Source organism: Ceratotherium simum, chromosome 6 (assembly GCF_057802395.1).
Source record: "Ceratotherium simum simum isolate JZ-2026a chromosome 6, ASM5780239v1, whole genome shotgun sequence".
In the NCBI taxonomy this organism is placed as follows: domain Eukaryota; kingdom Metazoa; phylum Chordata; class Mammalia; order Perissodactyla; family Rhinocerotidae; genus Ceratotherium; species Ceratotherium simum.
This window is the reverse complement of record NC_141905.1, coordinates 44,886,529-44,913,237: the sequence shown is the minus strand read 5'-3', so window position 1 is coordinate 44,913,237 and position 26,709 is coordinate 44,886,529. Positions and strand designations below refer to the sequence as shown.

At 34.6% G+C, this 26,709-nt stretch overlaps 1 protein-coding gene across 7 annotated transcripts in view; it reads right to left on the bottom strand.

Moving 5' to 3' along the window:
- Positions 1 to 26,709, bottom strand: part of PCDH15 (protocadherin related 15) — a 1,681,754-nt gene that overhangs the window by 656,324 nt on the left and 998,721 nt on the right. For all 7 annotated transcript variants that reach the window (XM_087432193.1, XM_087432194.1, XM_087432195.1 and 4 more), the window contains one exon: positions 2,898 to 2,963. In XM_087432193.1, coding sequence (XP_087288319.1) covers positions 2,898 to 2,963 — 66 coding nt within the window. The remainder of the gene's footprint in view (positions 1 to 2,897; positions 2,964 to 26,709) is intronic.

Genomic DNA, 26,709 nt, shown 5'->3' with positions numbered 1-26,709 from the left:
AAGATAATATAGCCTAAGTGTGTTTCTTGTATACATTCTCTCCTCTAAAGATAATTACACACTAAACCTGTGCTACATACAAGCTTGAGAGCTTTCTGGTGGTTGTCAGGAACCAACGTGTGTCTCTTATGTGTTGACTTTGTGGCCTTACAACAAAAGCTTGATTTTCTGATAGTGGTGATAAAAAAGAGCTCCTGGTCCAGATCGAGGGTGATATAATGAATCTGGTATCAAATGGTGTTGAGGACAATGATCAAGGATGGGAAGAATCTAACAGCGCCTAGGGTGAGAAAGAAGTTTATGGATCTCCATCTGTTCCAGTTTTAATTCTTTCAAACATATACATTGGTGCAAATGCATTTAGCATACATATTCACAAAGAGGAAATATTTCCATCCCACAGAGCATAAAAATCTTGAATGATGCAGATGCATGTGACAAACAATGGACATTCTATAAATGTAACTCAGTGACTTATATAAGAAAATTAAGTATAGATTTTAGAGAAAACAGAGTGATTTAAAAGCTATACTTTAGTAGAGGTTATATTTAGCAATAGAGATTGTTTAGCTATAGACATCAATAAAGTAAGCCAAAGGGAAATTGACACACAATAAACTTACTAGTTTGGCTTAATAAAAGATTTGCTATGCCTTACTTTTAAGAAGCTCCAGAACCTTTAAAAATGAGTGCTTATTAAACCAGTAAAATAGGATACCCACGTGTTTTGTTACTACCAATTAAAAGATGCAGAAAAAGAGAAATTAAGAGAGTTTAAGAGCCTGACCAGAATTAACTGTCTAATTGGGAAGTTTCTTAGATTGCCTGAAGAAAAATATGAAAAACATTTTCATGAATTGTTTCTTTTAGACTTTTAAGACAAAGACAATTACACACTACATTATAATATCTGGCAGAGGTTCATTTGATCACTATATTTTTAGAAATTTAAAGTAAAAGGAAAATGTAAAATATTCAGTCTCTAGATCGGTATTTATACTCCTTGTGATGACACTCAAATAACTTTGGCAGCATTCTGAGTAGTTGGCAGTTTCTACAAAATATGCCAATTAAAGAGTACAACATGACTACACTATATTATGTCACGTTCTTCTAAAACACAAATATTGAACTTTCACCACACGCTACCATACAACACTGCTATGACAACATCTTTGCAGAATTCCTGAGCTCCTCTGAAAAGTGGGATCTAATCAGCACAAGAAGAGATAAAATATCATGATTATCGTGGCTATAATTATCTGGTTGGAAAAATAAGCTCTGTATAGAATCACACGTTAAAACAAAATTATTTAGTAGAACCAAATGTTTTAGTTCAGCTCAACTTCTATGTTCAAGGGAACTAGTGAACAAGAAGAAAATAAAATATAGATTGGCCTTTTATCTTTTTTTTTTGTCTCTGGTTAAAACGGCAAACTGTTTTCATTGTAGAACATTTCAAAAATACAGATTTGTTCACAGAAAAATAGTTAACAATAAATAAACCATAATTCCACATGTGAGACAGAAAATTTTTCTGGTACACTGTATTTATATATTTTTTCTTTTCTGCAGACACATACAAGATTTATTTCCAATTTATTTAAATGCATCATAATCACTCATTAACTGCATATGCTTTCATGCTCAAAAGGGATTGACTTTTTAAAAATCATCAAAACACTCAAATTTTTATGAGTTTTTTAATGTTGCTAAAATTTAGTATAGACGCTTAAATTTGTTTAAACATAGGCCAGCAATGCTGTGGTCATTATTGCCTGATTCCAAAGGATGTGCCAGAAAATAAAAAGTTTATGCCAACTCTTCAAAGGAGTAAAAAGAGTGTTTCTAATACAGCACAATACATGATGAAGTGAACCAATGAAAGTATTATATATATTATAGAAGTTTTCAAAAATACATCAGTTGAATTCCAGGAAAAATGTAATTCTCTAATAAGCCAATTGATATAATTATTTTTTTAAATAATATAAATTTGGAAACACAGTGTTTAGAATAGACAGAAATTATAAATCAAACAAACCTAATAGAAGGTCCACTACAGAGCTAGTAGACAAAATGAGCCACAGAGCACATTCTCACACTTAGAATAGTTTAAAATACAAACCAAGATTCAACAGATTTCTATTTTACTGCCACCTAATAGAGAAAGAAAATCTTTAAATATTTACAAACCTTTAAAGTTTAGAGAGGCTAGGAGAGTGTTGTGGAACGAAAGTGCTAATTATATTTATTTTTGGTTTTGATAAGGAAAATTACCATTTTGAAGAAGAACTTGATATGAATTAGGTATTAGTTGTTAATTACGGCAACCTCATGAAAATTCAGACTTCTTCCTCCACTCGAGATCTTTTGTCAGGTTCTCTATCTCCAAGAACTTTCAGTTTTCCCATTAACTGTTCCTAAATTGCCACATCTAGTAGGCTATGGATCTAAACTTTACCAGATTCCAGCCAACTCAGGTTAGCAGTATTGGCATCCTACCTTGTGGTCCACTTCCTTTGGAGGAATACAATGTGTCTCATTTAGATGACTAGGTGCCTCTATGCATGATAGTCAACTTTACCTATTGACAAAGAAAAATTCCAGCAGGCATCTGGGTGCATCTTGGATTGATCCTGAATCAAATGATTCCTTCACAATCAAAACTAAACATTATTTCTAGTCCTTGAAAGATTTTCTCATGATATAATCCACATAAAGCATTTCCAGGGAATGGTATAATTTAAATGTATACAGGGAAAAAAAATTAAACATGAACTGTTTGTGGATTTGGATTGAAGATTTAGTAATTTCACACATAAGAGACCTAGGGTTGAAATTAGAAGAAATCCCCCGTAAAGATAAGTCATTTGTAAAACATAAAGCTCACTCACCATTCCGACTCTCTTCATCAATAGCAACTATGGTAGCTGGTGGTCCTCCTCTAGCTAGTTTGCAATCTAAAGAGAGAAAACAACCACAGGTAAGAAGTCACAACTGCAGGGGCACTTACTCTGGGATCGAATTCATTGAGATTTATATCGATATTTAAAAAGAAAAATCCTACAATCAAATTAATATGTATAATTACTTTTAACATTTTTTTATTTTTAAAAAATTTTCATAAGAACCACATAGATTCCTTACCACATTATAACACAGTCACTTTGTACACCAAGAAACTATTCAAATCTTACTGGAAAACACCAGTAGAGACCACTGGAGGGCAGAAGTCCTTCAGGACAGAGATAATGGGATGTTAATTTAACCCAAAGAAATAACATAAAGGAATGATTAACATGGATAAATTGTAATTAAATCTTCACAACAGAAACAAACATAATTGGACTTTAACTGTGATAAAGGGTCTAATTAAAGAGAGCAAATAGAATTTTAATAATGTTCTAAAGAGAATAAAACAAAGACAGACAAGCAATGCTCATGAGGTTGTTTGGAATTTTCATTTTTGTCATCTTACCCTCATATTGCCAGTCTGGAGTCAAAAGTATAGATTCATCAATGGAAGCAGATCAGAAAAATGGAAGAAAGAAAGGAAGAAAGAATATATGTATATATTTAGCAAGGATTTAAAGGCATAAATAGCATTATACAATAACAGATACATCACCCACTGATTTGTGGAAAAGAAATATATAAAATCTTTATATCAGATTTTGCAATTCTAATATAGTATTGATACATTAATTTGATATGTCATTAGCATCTTAAAAATTTATTATAGATAGACTTGAAAATAACAGAAAGTACGTTTATATGTTTGCTATGAAAAGGTAAATACAAATTACTTATGAATAGTCTATTATCCCTGTGCTGAACAAACCTTAACAATAGTGCCTGTCAATCAGTAAGGATGACTAATTCATTACTTCAAACACTGCTAATACCCTGCCAAGAATCTCATGATAATGAACATATAAATAGTATAAAGAGCTATAACATCCATAATAATTAAAATGTGAAGGCTTTGCCTGTTAAGATGTCAAATGTACACTTCTGAGATGTAAAACACTCTCCTAGGAGGTACTTGGTGAGTCTCATAGGGTTGTGTGATGCAGTTAAATGGACATGGCACACTCTTGTTACTGCAGCATAAATCAAATTTGCTTAAAGCCATCCAAGTATGTGTGTTATTTGAAAGATGATCTCAAGGTTTATTATTTATTTATTTGTTAAAATTCTACTTGTTATGCACATGGGCATGAATAATAAGGCCTTTGACAAGCACTATTCTATGGGGTAAGGTATGTGATCTCTCAGGTGAAGCTTAAAATCTCAGAGATCTACAATTTTTCTCTCTTCATCATTGTCAATATTCAGGGAATTTCAAGTTACAATATTTTTAGATCTAAAATCTCTCATACTCATTACACTCCTTCCTCCCCTTCCTATATCCGCTGACATAGCACAGCTGCTCATTATTTTTCACCCCTACTCTTTCTTTTTGTTTTTTTGTGTGGAAGATCAGCCCTGAGCTAACATCCATGCCAATCCTCCTCTTTTTTGCTGAGAAAAATTGGCCCTGGGCTAACATCTGTGCCCATCTTCCTCCACTCTATATGGGACGCCACCACAGCACGGCCTGACAAGCAGTGCATCAGTGCACTCCCGGGATCCGAACCTGGTTGCCAGCAGCGGAGCATGTGCACTTAACCGCTATGCCAAGGGGCAGGCCCCACCCCTACTCTTTTTTTTAAAAAATATTTTATTGAGTTCATATTGGCTTATAATACTGTGTAAATTTCAAGTGTACATTACTATATATCAGTTTCTGTCTAGACTGCATCATGTCCACCACCAATAGTTTAGTTTTTATCTGTCACCATATCTATGTGCCCCTTTGTCGCCCCTACTCTTGCAATAGTTTCCTCACTTATCTCTCAGAAGCTTTGTTATCATCCTGCGTTCATCTATTCATTCTATGAGAATTATATTCATGCACCCAAATCAAAGGTAAAATAATGGCACTTCTCTGCACAAAAATCTGATACATTTCCTTTGGAGTAAAAAAAAAGAAAAAAATGGGATGCCTAAGTTTTTCAAACCTAAATGGTTTAGGATAACATTTCAAAGGATGCTATGGTCTCATTATCCTTTACTTAGAATTAAGCACCATGCCCTTCAGTCACATCAGACCCCTTACTCTTGCTGGAACGTACCTTGTATTTTTAGGGAAGTTTTGTTACCTAGGTTCATTTCCGCCTCTACTTCTGCCTGGCAAATCTCTGCTTCTCTTGGTAAAACTAGATTTCACCTGTTCCATGAAAACTGGCCCACATCCCCAGTCAAAAATTTATCTTTCGCTCCTATGTTCTCATAATATTTTGTTCATCTAGTTTCTTATTCCTTTATGCATTCAAAAATTATTCATTCATTTAGTCAAATTTGTAGATGAATTACTCTGTGCTGAACATGGGAATAAAAAATCAACAGCTCCTTTCTTCAAGGATCTCAGGTGGAGAAGGTTAGACACCAAATAGAACACAGACACATAAACACACAGGTATAGTACGATGCGATATACGTGAAGTCAATTCTTTAATAAATTCACTAACAATAAAAATGATTAAAAGAAAAAAGACAATATATATGGAGAGTGGAAATGGAATAACAAGAAGGAAGAGGAGATTTGTGAAGGAGAGAATAAAGGAAACCTGACCCGATCTTACACAAAACAATTCTTGGATTACCAAATATCTCTTCCATTTGTATTTCGGAGAGAAGTTATTTTCAAGACTATTCCCTCCCCCTATATATATGGCCACTGCCTTAGTTAAGACCATCATAGTGGCAGAGAGTAGACAAAAACTGTTGTGTATTTCTGTGTGAATATTGGTAGAGGAATAGATGTTTAATCGATAAATTTATGGGCAGGCAGAATGAAGGAAAAGGAAAGAAGGAGGAAGTTGGGCATAAATATTTAAAACATTCACAGGTTGGTTACTATTTAATTTATGGATAGACTTTCTCCATACAGCTAAGCCAAGTATGACTCTCCTGTATCCTAGCCCTGCCCAACTCCTTACCGTTTCTACTCTCATAGTTCACTCTCTAGCCACAACAAACCAAATTTATGTTTGCTGTGCCTCTGCTGAAATGCCCTTCCTCCTCTTTTTCCCCTGGTTAACTTCTATTTCTCTTTCAAGAACCTGGTAAGGCTTCCCTTCTTCTAGAAAATCTTCCTTGTTTTTAGTCTAAGTTAAATGCCTCTCCTCTATATTCGTTCAGTACACGTTGTATTCCATTGAAAAATAATGTGATCTTTTCACAACAGCTCCTTCAGACCAAGTCTGTGTCATGTTTATCTTAGTAAACTACAACCTGGCAAGAGCTGGTCCTGAAAGAAGGTTTGTTGAATTTTTCTGAACTACAGTTTGCCCAGCTACAATCTCCCTTTGAACATCCCTCCATGACAGCTGCTCAGAAGTCTCTGTTCTCATTATGTCCTCACCAGCAGAAACAGCCCAGGAGTAAAGGCTCGGCTACATTTCCTCCCAGTCAGACTCCTTTAGATGACTTCCACCAAGCTTTAGTCTTCCAACAGGTTCCAAATCCCTCCAATAAGATATTTTCACATCCAACAAACACTTTATTTATTCTGGACCAAACAAAAAATAATTTTAAAAAATTTTAAAGGCTCACAACACTAATGAAGAGAAATTAGTCAGATACATAAAAATAATCTATTAATAATACTGTTCCCAACAGCCAAAGTGTTTGTTTTGGATGATGCATTCATGAAAGTATAATTAATTAGTTTTGAAATACACAAAAATATTTTTAATAACAAGTATATTCAGAATTGTCTTGAAAAAAAGTAATTTTGGATGGAATAGCCAGGGATGTATTGTGTATGCAAAATATCCAAATAGAGATCATAGTGAAGACTAGAAGGCAATTTGGGGGCTGGGTGATCCCGTTCTCTATGGTCTGTGGATAATCCGTCTGCCACAGGAAAGACAGGTTAGCTGTTGACTCCTGTACCTTGGCAATGGACTTCCTTAATCTATTTAATTTCACCCTTGACTGTTCTGGTTAAATCACAAATTCATTGTTTTTCATGCCTCAAATTTCTAACTTCTCAGGCCCCTACCTGATTCCCATATCCAATGTGTTATAAAGTACAGGATATGAATACAAATACCTGAGTGCTCAGTGGGATTTATTTCTGCAAATTTGTCATCAAGCTAAAACTAAGCCATATATTTTTAAATAACCTTGTGCAACAGGTCAGATTTAAAACCAAAAAAGTATTAGAAAGATATGTTAGGACTGGTTTCAAAGGTACCAAGCCTGTGATACATTGTTCTTATGGTAGCCTGAAGCTTAAGAGCATGTCATAGACAGGTCACTCAAAGGCAATAACCCAGAATTGTCCAAATATGTTCATTCTTTACCAAGAAGAAAGAACAGCCAGGAAAACTCTATTCCCACCATAGCCTATTCTCAAAATTTCCTTTTAAGGACAAACAACGTGTTTTCAGTAAAATTTCAAATCTATCCCCTTTTTAAAATAATACATTAACATGGCAATTGCCATCAATATGTCAATGACTTGCATGTTGTATTCCTGCCGAGACCTCTCCTCTGAGCCTGGGTCCTACTGTCCAGACAACACTTGTAATTGCAATTTCAAAGTTACCTTAGATGTAACACTCTAAAATCAAATTCTAGTTGCTACTCCCAGCCCACAGCAGGTCTCTTCCAGTTGTATTATTTCAGTGAATGGCACAATTTCATACCAAGTTGCAAAAACCGGAAACCAGAGGGTCACCTTTGAGTCTGCCCATCTCCCTTGCTTTCCTATGTTGAATCCATCAATAAATCTTGAATTTAATTCCTACAGAAAAAGTTCTCATATCCACCTACTGCTTTCAATCTCCAGTGTCACCACGCTAATTCAATCTCTTACCTAATCAAATAGGTTTTCCTAACTACTCTCCCTACAGACAATCTTGTCCCACTCTTTAATTTAATTTTCTCTCTTTAACCACATTGGTCTGTTAAAAATAAAAATTTGCTTACTTTTTAATGATTTGCCATGGCTTTTAAGTTAAAAAATATTTTTGATGGCCCACAACCTTCTGCATAGTATGATTTTAGAATGAAAACCTAAATAAATGGCCTGCAAGGTCCTTCATTAAATGGCCCTCTCCTTCCTCTCCCGTCTCATCTATTTCCATGCTCTTACTTGCTCTCGGCATTCTAGACAGATTTTTGCTTTTCCTTAATCGCTCTATGTGCCATCCTGAGCTACCTGAAGACCTTTCCACATTGAATTATTTCTTGTTTCTAATCTTTACCCTTAACCCATCATTCACTTACATCGCCTTTAGATTTTAGCTTGTGCTTCACTTTCTCAAACAGGACATTTCTCATCTCTCATTTCCCTGATACACGCTCTCATAATTCTGCCTCCGAGTATCAATTGACGAATATCTGATTCCTCGCTGACAGAAAACTCAGTAATAACCCAGATCTTGTTTCTATTCCTCAGAGTTGTGTCATCAGGGCAAAGTTCCTGTCACATAGTTGATTCTCAGCAACTATTTACTTATTTATTTATTTATTTATTCTTTTAAATGTTAAAATCTACTTTTATTTTTTTTTCCAGCCTTGTCCCCTCATTTATTTTTATTTATTTTTATTTTTTTGTTTATTGCAGTAACATTGGTTTATAACATTGTATAAATTTCAGGTGTACATCATTATACTTCTATTTCTGCATAGATTACATCATGTTCACCACCCAAATACTAATTACAACCCATCACCACACATGTGTCAGCAACTATTTATTGAATGCAAGAATGAATAGCCTCAACCAAATTTGCAACAATAAAAGAAAATCCTTATCACTTAATCTTCCTTTTTTCTTTTTAATCTTTGAAACGTCAGTCTCAGATACAAGTAATGGGGAAAGAAGGGGTAAGAAATTAGTTGTCTAAAGATAGGATCATTGATGCCACCTCAGCAGACGTATGAAGGGTAGCAGAATGTGTCATGCCAAAATATGCCACTTTAGCATGTGGAGCTGAAGGCAGTCAAGACCCAGAACACTCAGGAAAAGCTTTTCACCTCCCTTTTAACAGCCTAAATGAATTTAGAGAGGGGGCCCATACCAGGAAGAGAGCTATTACCAGATACAACTTTTTAATCTGGGAGGCTTATCTGCATGGCAGGGCAAACATTTGTTTAGCAAATATTTCCCCTTCTAATCTTCCTATGAATTGCCTTCCTCCCCTTTGAAGCCCCAGACCCCTATCCCTTTCCTTAGCTCAGGATGGTATATAAGCCTCAATTGCCTGGCTGCCTTTGAATCTCATATCTTTGTCCACAATTAAATTTGCTTTTTTCCTGTTAATCTGTCTTTTTATACAGGAGGAATCTCAGCCAAGAACCCAGAAGTACAGAGGGAAAATTATTTTTCTTCCCCTACAAGTGAAAAGCTACCATTAAATTAAAGACAGAGATAGCCAATTTTGTAGGAATTTGGGATTCTTTGGGACTAATTATAAAAGATCATAAAGAGCTCAGAAAAATAAAAAAGAGTAATGAAAAGAGAGGGAAGGAGAAATTTCTCACTTGCTTCAAATTATCTATAGTTTCTGTTAGAATACTACACTCTGATTATCCAATTGACTGGATTGAAGAACTATTATGGAGCAAGATTACTCCAATACCTTATTAATAGCAAGGATGTAGTCCATGTTCTTTCATGATTTTATCAAATTCTCCAAAGAAGATATACAGCTGGCCAACAGGCACATCAAAAGATGTTCAACATCATTAACTATCAGGGAAGTGCAAATCAAAACTACAATGAGATATCACCTCACACCGGTCAGAATGGCTATAATTACCAAGACAGGAAACAACAAGTGTTGCAGAGGATGTGGAGAGAAAGGAACTCTCATAAACTGCTGGTGGGAGTGCAACCACTATGGAAAACAGTATGGAGATTCCTCAAAAAATTAAGGATAGAACTACACATATGATCCAGCTATTCCACTGCTGGGTATTTATCCAAAGAACATGAAAACACCAATGCGTAAAGATACACCTGTATTCATTGCAGCATTATTTACAATAGCTAAGACTTGGAAGCAACCTAATTGCCCATCAAGGGACGAATGGATAAAGAAGATGTGGTATATATACACAATGGAATACTACTCAGCCATAAGAAATGACGAAGTCCAGCCATTTGTGACAACATGGATCGACATTGAGGGTATTATGCTAGGCGAAATAAGTCAGAGGGAGAAGGTGAAATACCGTATTATCTCACTTATAAGCAGAAGATAAAAACAACAACAAACAAACACATAGAGACAGAGATTGGATTGGTGGTTACCAGAGGGGAAGCGGGGAGGGAGGAGGGCGGAAGGGATGATTAGGCACATGTGTGTGGTGATGGATTGTAATTAGTACTTGGGTGGTGAACATGATGTAATCTATGCAGAAGTAGAAGTATAACGATGTACACCTGAAATTTATACAATGTTCTAACCAATAAGACCACAATAAAAGAACAAAAAAGAATGAACATTATAAAACTAAAAAGAAAAAAAAAATGGGGCCTTACAGAAATAAAACTCAAAGACCACAGATACCAAAGCTTTTGTGATGTCAAGGATCACAAATACTTTTGTGCCACCTTAGAATTTTTACTCAGCTATTTCCTCACCAGCTTCCTATGATTATCAGTGAATTATTTTAGCACTTAGCAGAGAATTTGACATATTATAATCATTCAATGTATTTGCTGAACAAGAGAATATCCTCCTACAGGGCAAATGAATAAAATAATTAACCCATTAAATCCTTAGTATTAGTCATTTCAAATCTTTTGAGGGTGTATTTTAAGATGTTAAAGGAATTCATTCCTAGTATAATATAGAGGTTAAGAAGATGCTTCGGAGTCAGAAAACCTAATTTTGAATCCTAACGTTGGCTTTTAATAGCTGTGTAATATTGAACAGATTATTGACTTCTTATACCTCAGTTTACATAAATACAATACTGGTAAGTATAACTACCTCTTAGATTTATTACAACAAGGATACATGAGATAATCTATGATAATTTTTTAGAATGGTGCCTGGCAAAATGCACAGGCAGAATAGATACACCTTTCATTTTTACAGTATCATTATTTTCAGAAGAAATATATTTGGAGTATATTTCCTATTTTTTTCCCTTTGATCAAAAGACAGTAGAAAATCCTTTGGCTTTCCCTAAGCATTCAGTGAGGGCTGATCTTATTTACGTACGTGATCGTGAAATGTATTCTCATGAGGAATAAGAACAATCACATGAAATGTTATTGATGGTCTGGATGGGCAGAAATATGTTGGAATCCCTATTCCAGATATCAATCTAGAGACACTATCCTGGTGAATTTACTAGAGGCAAAGAGAATCCTTGAACCCCAGGTTTAAAAAAATAATGAAATGTTCATAGTCATCCGTTGGTCTCACTGCTGTAGTCTTGAAAGGCACTGATGTCAAATGATCAAGCAGAAAGATCAAGAAAGAGTTACAGATTTGCTGAAACCTCTCCACTTCTCAACATTTTTCTATTATCAGTTTGGATATTCAGTCATCTGGTCTCTCTTGTTCAGAAGCTTGCATTTGCATGCACACACACACACACACACACACACACACACTGAGTCAGTTGCTTAGTTCACAGCAATTTGGCCTCTCATTCAAAGGAGTACTGTGATCTCTTTAAATTTCATGCTGCACAAACATTTTACTTGCAATTTGCTTGTCACAAGCAGCAGCAGAGGGACTATTCTCATTTTTTCTGTTGATCTTTGGAATATTCATTTCCAGGAAAATACACATAGGAGTGAAATCTTAAGACAGGAACCCCTTGTTTTACATTTCAAGTTTCATTCAAAAGAAAAGGAGTTTGACTTTGAAATTTATAAGATCAACGGAGCCACACTTTAAGTCACATTGCCTAAAACTACAGTAACAAAGACGTAGAGTTAGAAATGACTGAAAAAAAGCAAAATGAACTGAATAAACTAACAGACATAGCAATAAGTCAACTCAAGAAGAAGATATGCTCTTTATGATTATTCTGTCAGCATTAGTATTTATAGATGTCAAATTTTACCATGGAGGGAGGAAGGTATATTTTATGATACCTAGTGTCATCGTTAATTGGATTATATAATTTGATTAAAATGTTTCAACAACGTGGTCTAGTAACACCCACTGAAGTCAGTAATGGTTATTGCTCTACATCACTTCTTTCATTAGGACAATTTACTGTAGGGGCCATGGCTCCCTCAGTCTCTACTTTTTTTTTAAAGTTACCGTTTACTTCATTTTTTTCTGATTGTCTATCAGCAACAGTAGACTTGTACATGGATGGCATTTTGTGAGAGAGGAACCCACTCTTATTCTTAAGAAATTAAAGTATCTAAGTAATCAAAAGAAAGATAAGTCAGGAAGATAAGTGCAGGAAGAAGGCAGGGCAGGAAATAAATTATCAGTGGAAGTCTGATCAGAAGATCAAATAAATATTTTTAAGGTTATTTTTGTTCGCTGGGAATACTACTACACTTCATTTTTTCTAAATTTATGTAAATGCATTGTCAAATGTGTTAGTGTTTGTATCCAAATGTACTTTTCTTATATATAATACATACTGCATGAGTTAGAAGCTGTTTGAGTTTTCCTTCCATTGATGATGACGGTTTTTCCTTACTTGTCTAAACCTCCAGCAAGCAACCGTGACTACACTTGAGAAATTTGAGATAAATGGAATAATACTTGGTTCAAGGTATAATGTCACCACTGACACCAGAGGGAGCACCATGGCACTGTGGCTATGACATGGCCTTGGGAGACACACTGTCTAGGTTGAATACTAGCCACATTTTACCACTTGCTAGCTTTTAGGACCTTTGAAAGTTATTTAAACTCTCTGGAGCTCAGTTGCATTATTTGTAAAACAGAAGTTCTTTTATAGAATACTGCCTGACATATAGAAGTGCTTTATAAGTTATTGTTAGGTAAATTCTATTCTAACTAAATGAGCTAATTACGTACTAAATTTGTATCTCTCTACATTTTAAAAGCAATGTCTTTTACATATTTTTAGTGAAGTAGCATTTTCTTACATTTTTCAACATTCAAATGAAAGCCATACTTTATTAGCAGATCAAAATAGGCTTATGATATGTTAGCATTTTGAATGTGCCCTTAACCTACTAGAATAGTAACAATACACTTAATTATACGGCCACAGATTGCGAAGGATAACTGAATCATGCAAAGGATCTCCTTTTTTTAAAATTATCAGAGGAATGCTTGCAACTAACATAAAATTAAAAACTCTTGATAATCTAATATAAAGTAGATTGTGTACTCTTTCTAAAAGCTCTTTGCAAGATCTTGCTTTCTCTTATTCTGAAATCTTCCTAAAAAGCTTTTTATGTTGGTTAGCTTGTTTTACCACAGTATCCAATTTGTCTTTATACTTTATAATTGAAATATAAATGATAAAGAAAGGGATAAGGGTTCGTGTCAATGAGGAAAACAAAATTCTTCAAGAAACTCTATGAAAAGGAGTTAAAGAGTCTGTATCCATGTTATGTATGAAAGCTAATTTGTTAATTTATGAAAGCTAATTTGTTATGTTATTTTCTAATTATTCTTAATGAGGTAACTCAGAGGAAATTCTCAATCATGAGTCTTCCTAAGATACTCAACAAGGTCAAAAGATGAAAGCTGCAGCATTGACATCACTTTTAAAATTGCATTCTTGAAACAGAGGGATTCTTATTGTCTTTGTTTACAGCCTACTTTGCCTATTTAAATCAAATTCTTTGCCACGAGCAAATTACCTAAACTGTCAGTAAAAAAGCAAACTCTGTGGATTAATTTATAAAGAAAAGGTTTTAAGCATTTAATTGCTTATACTACTAAAGATAATATCCATGTAAACTTCACATCTCTTTTTTTATGTTTTTTCCAGCTTTATTGAGATGTTATTGACATTTAACATATGTAAATTTAAGGTGTACAAGGTGATTTGATACACATATATATTGTGAAATGATTACACAATAAGGTTAGTTAATACCTCCATGCTCTCATATAATTACCATTTTTTGGGGGGGTGATAACATTTATGATCTACTCTCTTAACAACTTTCAAGTATATAATACATTATTGTTAATTATAGTCACCATGCTGTACATTAAATCCTCAGAAGTTATTCATCTTAGAGCTGAGATATTGTACTCTTTGACCAACATCTCTCCATTTCCCCCATCCCCCAAGCCCTGGCAACTACCATTCTATTCTCTGTTTCTGAGTTCAACATTTATAGATTCCACGTGTAAGTGAGAACATATGGTATTTGACTTTGTCTGACTTATTTCACTTAGCATAATGTCTTCAAGGTCCATCATGCTGTTGCAAAAGGCAGGATTTCCTTCTTTTTTATGGCTAAATTATATTACATTGTATACATATACCACATTTTCTTCATCCATTCATCTATCGATGGAGACTTTGGCTATTTCCATGTCTTGACTATTGTGAATAATGCTGCAGTGAACATGGGGATGCTGATATCTCTTCAATAGTGATATCATTTTCTTTGAATATATACCCAGAAGTGGGATGGCTGGATCATATAGCAGTTCTATTTTTAACTTTTTGAGGAACCTCCATACTGTTTTCCATAGTGCCTGCACCAATTTACACCCCCACCAATGGTACACAAGGATTCCCTTTCTCCACATCCTCACCAACACTTGTTACCTTTTGTCTTTTTGATAATAGTCATTCTAACAGGTGTGAGGTTATATATCATTGTGGTTTTGATCTGCATTTCCCTGATGATTAGTGATGTTGAGTATCTTTTCATGTACTTTTTGCCCATTTGTATGTCCTCTTTGGAAAAATGTCTATTCAGCTCCTCTGCCCATTTTTTAATCTGATTGTTTGTTCTTTTGGTATTGAATTGTATGAGTTCTCTACATATTTTGGATATTAATCCCTTATCAGATAGACAGCTTGCAAATATTTTGTCCCATTCCATAGGCTGACTTTTTATTTTGCTGATTGTTTCTTTTGCTGTGCAGAAGTTTTTTGTTTATGTAGTCCCACTAGTCTATGTTTGCTTTTATTGCTTACACTTTGCGTGTCATATCCAAAAAAATCATCGCCAAGACGAGTCATGAAGCTTTTTTTGGTGTCTGTTTTTATGCCAGTACCATACTGTTTTGATTACTATAGCTTTGTAATAAACACTGAAATCAGGAAATATGTTGCCTCCAGCTTTGTTCTTCTGTCTCAGAATTGCTTTGTCTATTTAGGGTCTTTTGTGGTTCTATACAAATTTTAGGATAGTTTTTTCTATTTTGGTGAAAAAACGTCATTGGAATTTTTATAGTGATTACATTAAATCTATAGATGGCTTTGTGTAGTATGGACAGTTTAACAATACTAATTCTTCTGATCCATGAACATGAGATATCTTTCCATTTATTGTGTGTTCTTCAACTTCTTTCATTGATGTCTTACAGTTTTCAGTGGACAGGTCTTTCACCTCCTTGGTTAAATTTATTCCTGAGTATTTTATCATTATTTATGGTATTGTAAATGGGATTGCTTTATTTTTTTTTTTTCAGATAGTTCATTGTTAGTGTAGAGAAATATAACTGATTTTTGTATGTTGATTTTATATCCTACGAATGTACTGAATTTGTTTATTAGTTCTAAAATTTTGTTGGTGGAGACTTTAGGGATTTTCTTATATAAGATCAGATCATCTGCAAACAGAGACAAGTTTTATTCTACCTTTCTAATTTGAATGTCTTTTATTTCTTTTTCTTGTCTAACTGCTCTGGCTAGGACTTCCAGTACTATGCTGATGGAATGGTGAGAGTGGGCAACCTTGTCTTTTTTCTCATCTTAGAGAAAGAGCTTTTGGCTTTTCAACATTGAGTATGATGTCTGCTGTGGGGTTGTATATGGTATTTGTTATATTGAGATATATTCCTTCTATACTCAATTTGAGAGTTTTTATCATGAATGGATGCTGAATTTTGTCAAATGCTTTTTCTGCATCTTTTGAGCTGATCATATGATTTTTATCTTTCATTCTATTAATGTGGTATATCACACTTATTGATTTACGTACATTGAACCATCCTGCATCCCAAGAGTAAATCTCGCTTAATCACAGTGTATGATCCTTTTAATATGCTCTTGATTTCAGTTTGCCAGTGTTTTCTTGAGAATTTTTGCATCTATTTCATCACAGATATTGGCCTGTAGTTTTTTTTTTTTTCTTGTAGTGTCCTTATCTGGCTTTAGTAACACAGTAATTATAATCTCATAAAATGAGTTTGAAAGTGCTCACTCTTCAATTTTTGGAAGAGTTTGAGAAGGATTGGCATTAATTCTTTAAACATTTGATACAATTCAGTGAAACCTCTGATCCTGGGTTTTTCTTTGTTGGGAGATTTTGATTACTGGTTTGATCTGCTTACTTATTATTGATATGCTCAACTATTCTATTTCTTCATAATTCAGTTTTAGCAGGTCATGTTTTTAGGAATTTGTCCATTTCTTCTAAGTTATCCAATTTTTTCTGTATAATTTTTCACAGTAATCTCTTATGATCCTTTGTATTTCCATGTTGTTGGTTGTAATGTGTCCCCTTCATTTATGATTTTATTTATTTGAATTTTCTCTCTTTTTTTTTCAGTCTAGCAAAATGTTTGTCAATTTTGTTTGTATTTTCAAAAAACCAGCTCTTAATTTCATTGATCTTTTCTATTGTTTTTCTGTTCTTTATATCATTTATTTCTGCTCTGATCTTTGTTATTTTCTTCCTTCTGCTAACTTTGAGGTTTTTTCTTTTTCTAGTCTCTTGAAAAGTATGGTTGTTTATTTGTGGTCTTTCTTTTTTCTTAATGTAGGCAGTTTTTGCTATAAATTTCCCTGCTAGCACTGCTTTTGCTGCATCTCATAAGTTTTGGTATATTGTGTTCACATTTTTGTTTATTTCTCTTTTGATTTCTTCTTTTATCCATTGGTGTTCAGATGTGTGTTGTTTAATTTCCAAACATTTGTGAATTTTCCAGTTTTCCTCCTGTCATTGATTTCTTATTTTATACCATTGTGGTCAGAAAAGATACTTGGTATGATTTCAGTCTTCTTACATTTGCTAAAGTTTGTTTTGTGACCTAACAAATTATCTATCCTGGAGAATGATCTGTGTGCACTTGAAAAGAATGTGTATTCTGTTGCTGCTGTGTGGAATGTACTGGATGTGTCTGTTAGGTTCATTTTGTTTAAGGAATAATTCAAGTCCAATATTTCCTTACTGATAGTATGTCTGGATGATCTATCCATTGTCAACAGTGGAGTATTGAAGTCCCCTGCTATTACTGTATTGTTATCTATTTCTCCTGTCAGATCTGTTATATTTGCTTAATATATTTAGTTGCTCTGAAACTAGGTGCATACACATTTACAATTATCATATCTTTTTGTTGAATTAACACTATTTTTCATTATATAATAACCTTCATTGTCTCTTATTACAGTTTTTTACTTAAAGTCTATTTTGCTGGATATAAGTACAGCTACTCATCTTCTCTTTTGGTTTCTATTTGCATTAAATATCTTTTTACATCTCTTCACTTTGAACCTATATATGTTCTTAAACTGAAGTGAGTCTCTTGTAGGCAAAGTATAGTTGTGTCTTGTTTTTTAAATCACTCAGTCACTCTATGCCTTTTGATTGGAGAATTTAGTCCACTTAAATTTAAAGTAATTATTGATAGGTAAGAACTTATAGTTTCTTCTTATTGTTTTCTGGCTGTTTTGTAGTTCCATTGTTCCTTTCTTCCTCTTTTGCTATCTTTCTTATGAATTGAGGATTTTCTCTAGTGATATATTTTGATTCTCTTCCTTTATCTTTTGTATATCTATTGGAGTTTTTACTTTTTGGTTACCACGGGGCTTACATAAAACATAGATATAGCAGTGTATTTTAAACTGATAACAATTTATCTTCAATCACATACAAAAACTCTATGCTTTTACTCCTTCCTCCCCATAATTTTACATTTTTGGTGTCACAATTTACCTCTTTTTATATTGCATGTCTCCATTAACTAATTATTGTAGCTATAATTATTTTTAATGCTTTTGTTCTTTAACCTTTATATTAGAGTTAAAGATTAGCACACCACCACATTACAGTGTTAGAATAATCTGAATTTGACTATGTACTTACCTGTACCAGCATGTTTTGTATTTTTATATGTTTTATTGTTACTAATTAGCATCCTTTCATTTCAGTTCAAAGAACTCCTTTCAGCATTTCTTTTAAGGCAGGTGTAGTGGTCTCTGCTTCATTTCTAAAAGACAACTTTGCCATGCAAAGTATTCTTGGTTGATACTTTTTTCTTTCATCACTTTGAATATATTGTCTCGCTCTCTCCTGTCCTACAAGTTTTCTCCTGAGAAATCTAGCTGTAGTATTATGAGAGTTCTGTTATATGTGAGGAATTTTTTTCTTGCTGTTTTTATAATTCTCTCTTTGATTTTAGATAGTTTTATTATAATGTGTCTTTCAGAAGATTGTTTTGGGTTAAAATTTGGGGATTGATCTATTAACTTCTTAAACATGAAAGTACAAATCTCTCCCCAGATTTTGGAAGTTCTCAGCCTTTAGCCTTTATTGTTTTAATTAAGCTTTATGCCACTTTCCCCCATCTTCTCCTTCTGGGACTCCAACAATGCATAGATTGTTTCTTCTAATGGTATTTCATTATTCACTTAGACCTTCTTCACTCTTTAATTCTCATTACTTTACTGTCCTCTGACTGGATGATTTCAAATGACCTGTCTTCTAGTCCACTAATTCTTTCTTCTGCTTGGTCAAGTCTACTGTTGAAGCTCTCTATTGAATTCTTCAATCCAATCATTGTATTCTTCAACTCAAGGGGTTCTTTCTTTCTTTTTTTTTCCTAATGGTTTCTATATTTTTGTTGAACTTCTCATTTTATTCATGGATCGTTTTCTTTGTGTGTGTGTGTGTGTGTGTGTGTGTGTGTGGAAGACCAGCCCTGAGCTAACATCCAATGCCAATCCTCCTCTTTTCTGCTGAGGAAGATTGGCCCTGGGCTAACATCCATGCCCATCTTCCTCTACTTTATATGGGATGCCGCCACAATATGACTTGACAAGTGGTGCATTGATGCATGCCTGGGATCCGAACCTGAGAACCCTGGGCCGCTGAAGTGGAGAGCACCCACTTAACCACTGCACCACTAGGCCAGCCTCATGGATTGTTTTCTTAAGTTACTTTAGTTGTCTATGTGTGTTTCACTGAATTTCTTAAAGAGGATTATTCTGAATTCTTTGTCAGACTGTTCATAGATCTCCATTTCTTTAGGGTTGGTCATCGGAGTTTTATTGGTTTCCTTTGGTCGTGTCATGTTTCCTTGATTATATATTATCCTCACAGCCTTGCATTGGTGTCTGTGCATCTGAGGAAGTAGGCACCTCTTCTATTCTTTACATAGTGGTTTAGGCAGGAAAAGCCCTTCACCAGTCAGCTCATACAGAGATTCTGGTTGGGCTGTCTGGTAGTGTCTGTGAGCAGGCTTGTTGTTGGAGTCCTTGAGTGGGCAGGTATGCTGCCTGGGTCAGCACGTGGGCAGGCCTGGTGCTTGGGTACATGAGGACCAGCCTGGTGCCTGGGCCTATGAGGGCAAGTTGGAGCCTGGGTTTACCGAGCAGGCTTGCCACCTGAGTCTGCAATGATACCCTGAGATCTGGGTCGGTATGAGTGGACTTGGATTCTGGGTCCACAGGGGCCAATCAGGTGCCACTTACCAGTGCTGGGGCCACAGCATTTGGGTCTGCAGCATCCAGGCCAGTACTAGGATGGGCCAGGAACTTGGTTTCATGGAAGCTGGCCTGGAGGCTGGGAGAATGGGGGCCAACCTGGCACTAGGGTGAGCCAGGAGGCTGGGGCTGTGGTGGCTGGTTCTGTGGGGGCCTGTGTGGTGCTGGGATGGGCTGGGAGCCTGGGTCTGCAGGAGCTAGTCTGGATTTCAGGTCTGTGGAGGCTGGTCTGGCACTGTTGTGGGTTAAAATTCTGAGTCTGTGGTAGTTGGCCTCACACTGGGCCTGGCCAGGGGCCTGGGGTTGTGTGTGCCCACCTAGTGCCTGGGTTCATGGGGGCTGATTGGGAGCTGGGTGCCACAGGAACTGCCTGTGAAGCTGACTGAAGCTAGAGTGAGCCAGGAGCCTGGGTTCACAGAAATCTGCTGGAATCCTACCAGAAGCCTGGTGCCATGGGAGCCAGTCAGCTCCAAGGTGGGCCAGGAAACTGACCTCTGTTTTCCAGGTATAACATACTTCCATGTGAAGCTCATCTGCCAAAGTTACAAGATCCTATGTGTTAAGGTAACTCTCCTAGTTAAATGAAATATAGGCTTATGTTCCTGGAACCCCAGAAGAGTGTGCTAATATTCAACTTCCTGTTTCATCATCTAGGATATAACTATTGTTATTTATGTATAAAGTAGGACAATTGTTAGAGGAAGCAGGAAAAAGTAATCAGTTTAACTGTCTGGCAGAGAAAGTTTATATATTTGAATATATACAGATAGCAGGAAATTCAGCAACATTTTTCCATTACCTTATTTTCTCATTTCTCAATGCCATGGAGAAAGTTATGTCTGAGGTTCTATTATCCAAGGGGAAAGTCTGAGAATGAAATGGGTAGGAGGCTGAGGCTAAGAGTTATGGAAGAAGAAGAACCTAAAAAATAACAAAAAGCATAGAATACTCATTTCCTACTTTCTCCATGTGTCTCATCTTGCTTTCACACCACTTTTTCGGATACAATTCCACCTAGTAATGTAATTTGCTTAGCATCATACAACCAGAATGATTCTAGAGGAAAGCTGAACATAGAACCACAAGCTTCATATGAATTTATGTTCTTTACATTATTTCACAATGAATACGAAGTGTCAGAGGAGTAATGTCTGCGTGTGTCAACTATTTTTAAAATGTTTTTTTATTTTTGTTTAACAAATCATCCTTTTCTGCATCATAAAGCTTGCAGAGAGTGATATCAAAGCCAAGTCAGGGTAGTAATATGATCTGACATATGTTGGGCAGAGAGAAAACTTTTGTTGGCAAGTTTGGTAGCAGGCATTCTGGTCCAGGTTGAAAACATGAATGTGAACAAATTAATTCTTTCCAGAAAAGTGAGATAAACTACAGTTTTGACCATGGCCATAAGAATAAAAACCTATTATTGATGAACTTATTTTTTGGGAGATTGGAAGTTTTTTCTTTAGAGTCCTTAAAAACTGAAAATAATAAAGTATTGAAAGACAAGTATTTTACTATCCTTGGCATTTAGAGGTGATGTTTTTGACAGTTTGCTATCCACATGTACAACATATGATGAAGACAGCTTTATGTCCTGCAGAGTTTAACACTCATAGGTCCATTTTCAGACAATCCTCTGTACAGATGCCTGTAGTTTTGAAGATCTGCTGCTATCTAAGAGGCTTTCTCAAGGGTAGGACTCCATAGTTTATTTCTTTATGTTTGCTCATATCACACATCTTGCCAACAGTGAGCCCAAAGAACACTTCATAGTTACGACTGCTTCCCTTGTTGCTTTCCAAGCTACATGGTTTCATATTTTACAATCAGCCTTCCATTCTCGGGATTGTATGTCTAACTAGGGATTGTATGTCTAATGGAATATACACAGCAGTTTTATATATGATATTCAAAAAGAGGGCAACACTACAAAAAGCCAAAATCAATCTGTTCAGACTTTGTTACATTAAGAGAATTTTATTATACTTCTTCTCAAATTAGCTTACTTGAATATGATGATGGACTTATTCTGTTGTTAGATTTTTTTTCTCCATAAATTTTGATACTATTGCTATCATCAGGAGGTCGTTTTTTTCTTTTTGAAAAATTTCAATTATCATAGTCAGGGTCAAGAACCAGCAAATAAGATAAACATAGTCCCAAGATCCCAAATGTCTATATGCTAAAACATGACCTTAGAGAAAGCCCTAGACCTCCACTCAGAACCAAATCTACTTTTCTTTTCAATATTATTATAGTAAAATTTATTTTCTTCTTTCCTAATCCAAAATAGTTTTAAAACCTTAATGAGTAGGAAATGTATGGGGAAAAAAGACATGCCAAGAGGAAGGCACAATTTCAATTTGACAGCAAGGACAGAGAAAGTAAAAATTATTAAAAGTAGATACAAGAACTTACAAAGCATATTTGTCTAGAGCAAATAATGTCCTTCTGTACTAAAATAGCTCCAGTACTGCTTTATGGCACAATGTATTTATTAATAATTATATTAATGACCTTAGCTCATCACCATAATATTTAATTTATGCAAAGTCTTTATATAATAGAAAAGTAGACAATATATGTTACAAAGATTTACATCCATGGGGCTTATAATAAAAACAAATGTTAATTAAAATAAAGTGATATTTTTGTTTTGTCAAGTTGTCAAAAATTTTATTAAAAGAATAATAGCAAGAATTAGATAGAGAGTAAGGATATAAAAAATATTAGGTGATTTTGGTGGAGCTATAAGTTGTGTTTTTTTTTTAAATAAGAAGGAAAAAATTGAAACGCAATTTGGCAAGAATTTTTAAAAAGTGCCCTTTGACAGAGAAATTATACTTTGGGGAATACACTAATATAGAAATAATCAGACAAGTATACATTGCTGCTAAAAGTACATATAAAGGTAAAACAGTATATAATTTTGCTAAATCATTATGATTCAAACACACTCTAGAGATGTGGCTGATATACTGCAGATTGGTCCACCCACTCCAACCCTTTCTCTAGCATGATTTTTTGTAGTATAGAGGCTGTGAAGCTTAAAATTACACTTCCCAGACTCATTTGCAGGTAGCCTTTGCCTTATAACCTGTCAAATAGAACACACTCTCATGATACAGGAAGAAAAAAAGGACCAAGTGAGCCAAAGAGAACTCAGGTAAGCAAAATACAAGAAGTGTGTGGTTCTTTGGGAGCAGCTGTGGTAGATAAATTAGTTTCAGGCTCAGAGCATCCTGGGTACCATGGTGGGTGGTACGCCATTGGGATTTCCACTAGAAAGTCCAAAGTTGTAGCTGGGTGTTTCTTCGGCTCTCTTGATCTTGTCTCTGTAGCAGCCTATCTTAGTTTTCTGATCCTTCCAAGTCACTTTATACATGTTAATAAATCCATTCCAGATGAAAGAGCCTATTGGATTCTATCTTTTGCACTATACAATCTGACAATTTGAAAAAATATATTCACATTGTTTAAGAAATTCTGATGTCATGAGCAATGACCATAAAAAGTTAAAAAAAATTAAAAAGCAGGTTTTAGAGCTGTGTGTAAATTCTGATCAGTATACATAAAAACTTTCAATATTAAAAGCTAATAAATGACCATTGTATTTATTATTGTTATTAGTGCTCTCCTATTGCTTAAAATTCCTAAATGGTTCATGCATTGCATTTATAAGAAAACATGTGACAGAGATTGGAATGTAAAACAAGGAACTTCACTTATCTAGAAAAATACTTATGAGGAATAGCACAAAGTTTATAAACAGAATAAATAAGCTTATAAACAATATAAAATATAGAATGCTGTAATGTGGTGAAATCTGTTATATTAGAACACATTTATTTATTTATTTATTTTAAAGGCACTATTTTTTTTTTAATTTTAATTTTTTTAATTTATTTTATTTTTTTCCCCCAAAGCCCCAGTAGATAGTTGTATGTCATAGCTGCACATCCTTCTAGTTGCTGTATGTGGGATGCGGCCTCAGCATGGCTGGACAAGCGGTGCGTCGGTATGCGCCTGGGATCCGAACCCGGGCCGCCAGCAGTGGAGCGCGCGCGCTTAACCGCTAAGCCACGGGGCCGGTGCAGACACATCTAGATTTAAAATTCATTAATGCCTTGAGAGATGACTTCTTATCACCTTGCCACACTGAAGACTCCCCAAGGCTGCCGTTTCACCTGCCACATGAGGAGCAGTAGTCATTCCTTAATGCCTCCTTCAACTCAGCATGATCCCTATCAATTCAGATTTTGAAATCTGACATATGGCACCAATGGCAGCGTGACAGATAGGATCTCAAAGGGTCAATGACTCAGTGTTCACTTGGGCAGCTGAGCTAGAGTTCCTTACTCCATGAAGGCTGTCATTGTGCTATGGGAAAGGCATAGGCGGGAGATTCATGTGCAGATCAAAGGCAAGTACACACCAGGGAAGAGCCACCATCCATTCTTATTTGTTGGCACTCACTGTGTTCAAAACACTTCAACTCTCCTTCCTCTACTTCTACTCTATTTTTCGTCCATTTATCGTACAGTGGGATATATTCCATTATGAACAAAGTTAATAATATTTTTGAAAGAAAAAACAAAATAGTTGCACATGTAGTTTAACATGACATTTAACACTACTAAATGTTTCTCAAGCAAAATGTTTTATATACACAGTAAACCATCTTGCCATCTATCTTCTGTCAATATTTTCTTTGTTTACTATTACTTTGTTTTTCCTTTTTAAAAATGTCAAATACACAAAAAAGAGTACCTACTATATTTGTAGAGCTTTAAAGTCAATAATATTATAATGAAATGAATATATATGTCTCCACCACTCACAATAAGAAATAAAATATTACTAGCATCTCATAAATCTTCAGTGTGCTCTATGGTAGAATTTTGCAAGTTTTTGAGGTTTGTATAATAGAATTATATTGCATATATTCTGCAACTTGCCTCTTCCTCTGTGATATTATCTTCTGAGATTAATCCACATTGGTGCACCTACCTCTGTGGACTTGATGCTATATACTATTCCCATTGTATAACTAGACTAAACTCCATTTACCTATTCTTCTATTTGTAGGATTATTATTGTGATAAGATTTTTTTGTGTGTTATGAACAAAGTCTCGATGCATATTATGGCATATTTCTCTTGGTGTGCAATTGGAAGTGTATTTTAGGGCATTTTCTTAGGAACAGAAGTTCTTGGTCATAAGTATGGTACATATTTACATTTACTAAGTAATTTCAAATTGGTTTCCCAAATTGCTATACATTTCCCAGCAATTTCAGAGTTCCTCTTTCTCCTCAGCCTCTATAACACCTGATACTCAATTTTTTTCATTTTGACTGTTGTGACGGAGTACTTCATGTGCTTACATTTACATTTTTTCCGACTACTTGGAAAGTTCTCATGTTTAATGAATATGATTGTCTCCTCTTCTGTGAAATGTTTATTCAATTTCCTATTGCACTGATTATCTTTTTTTTAATTGATGTATTCTGGTAACTAATTCAATATTAGTTACATGAGTTGAAAATATCTTTTACCAGTTTATGGAATATACTAAAATCCTCTTTTGGATCTTTTGACATAGAAGATTCTTATTTTATGTACCATACTTACACATTTTTCCTTTATGTGGCTTATTTAAGAAAACTTTCTTGGTCATAAGATCATAAGAATATTTTTCTAAAGTTTCTTCAAACAGGTTTAGATTTTTCCTTTTTACACGTCATCGATATATTTGAAATTGACTTGTAATTGTTTAATAAGTGTTGAAGAATAGTTTTCAATTTCTATATGAGAAATCAACTATCTTGGAACAATTTATGAAAGAGTTTAATTACATCTCATTTTATCTGCAAATGCCACCTGTGTCTATACTTCTATCTATTCATGATGTATGTGTGGATTGGTTTTTGTACCTTTCACTTGGTTTCTTTGGTCTATTTAGTTCTTTGCCTACACTAATATCACATTATTTACTACAGCTTTAAAAATGAGTCTCCATGAGAGTCTCCATGACTAGCGGAGAAAATCCACCCATTTTATTCTCTTTCCTTAGGAATTTCTTGATGGACTTGATTATTTTCCCCTCTATCAAATAATTTAAGAATCAGGCTGTCAAGTTCCAGAGAAAATAACTATTGGAATTTGAATTGGAATTACAATTTATTTGTAGATCACTTTCTACACTGATAGTTATTGGTTTTTCCTAGACAGTGTAAATGTTATGTATCCCTCTTCATACATACATTTAAGTCTTCTTTAGTGTCTTTCAATAAACATTATTAATTTCAAAATAATGATCTTGCTCATATTTTCTTAGATTATTCTTTGGAAACTCATACTTTTGGTTCCTATTTTAAATGAAATCCTTATTACTACATTTTATACTTGCTGCTGCTATAAAACACACACACACAATTGAAATTATCACATTGATTTTTTACCCAGCAACCTGGCTTAACACTTTTGTTAATTCTAATAATTTGTAAGTTACTGTTTTTTTTAATGTAGAGAGTCATATCTGCAAAAGTCAGTAATGACTCTTCCTTTCTGAACCGAATGATTTAATTTTCTTGCCTTAATGCACTAGCTTAAGCTCCAATAAAATGTTGAATGAAAGTAGCAAGGTGTCATCCCCTTCTTTCTCTTGATTTTGAAGATAATTCTTATATTGATTTATTATTAAATAAGATGGTACTTTAAGCTCTTTATAGAGATCCCTTATCAAGTTAAGGAAGTTCTTTTCTATCTCATTTAT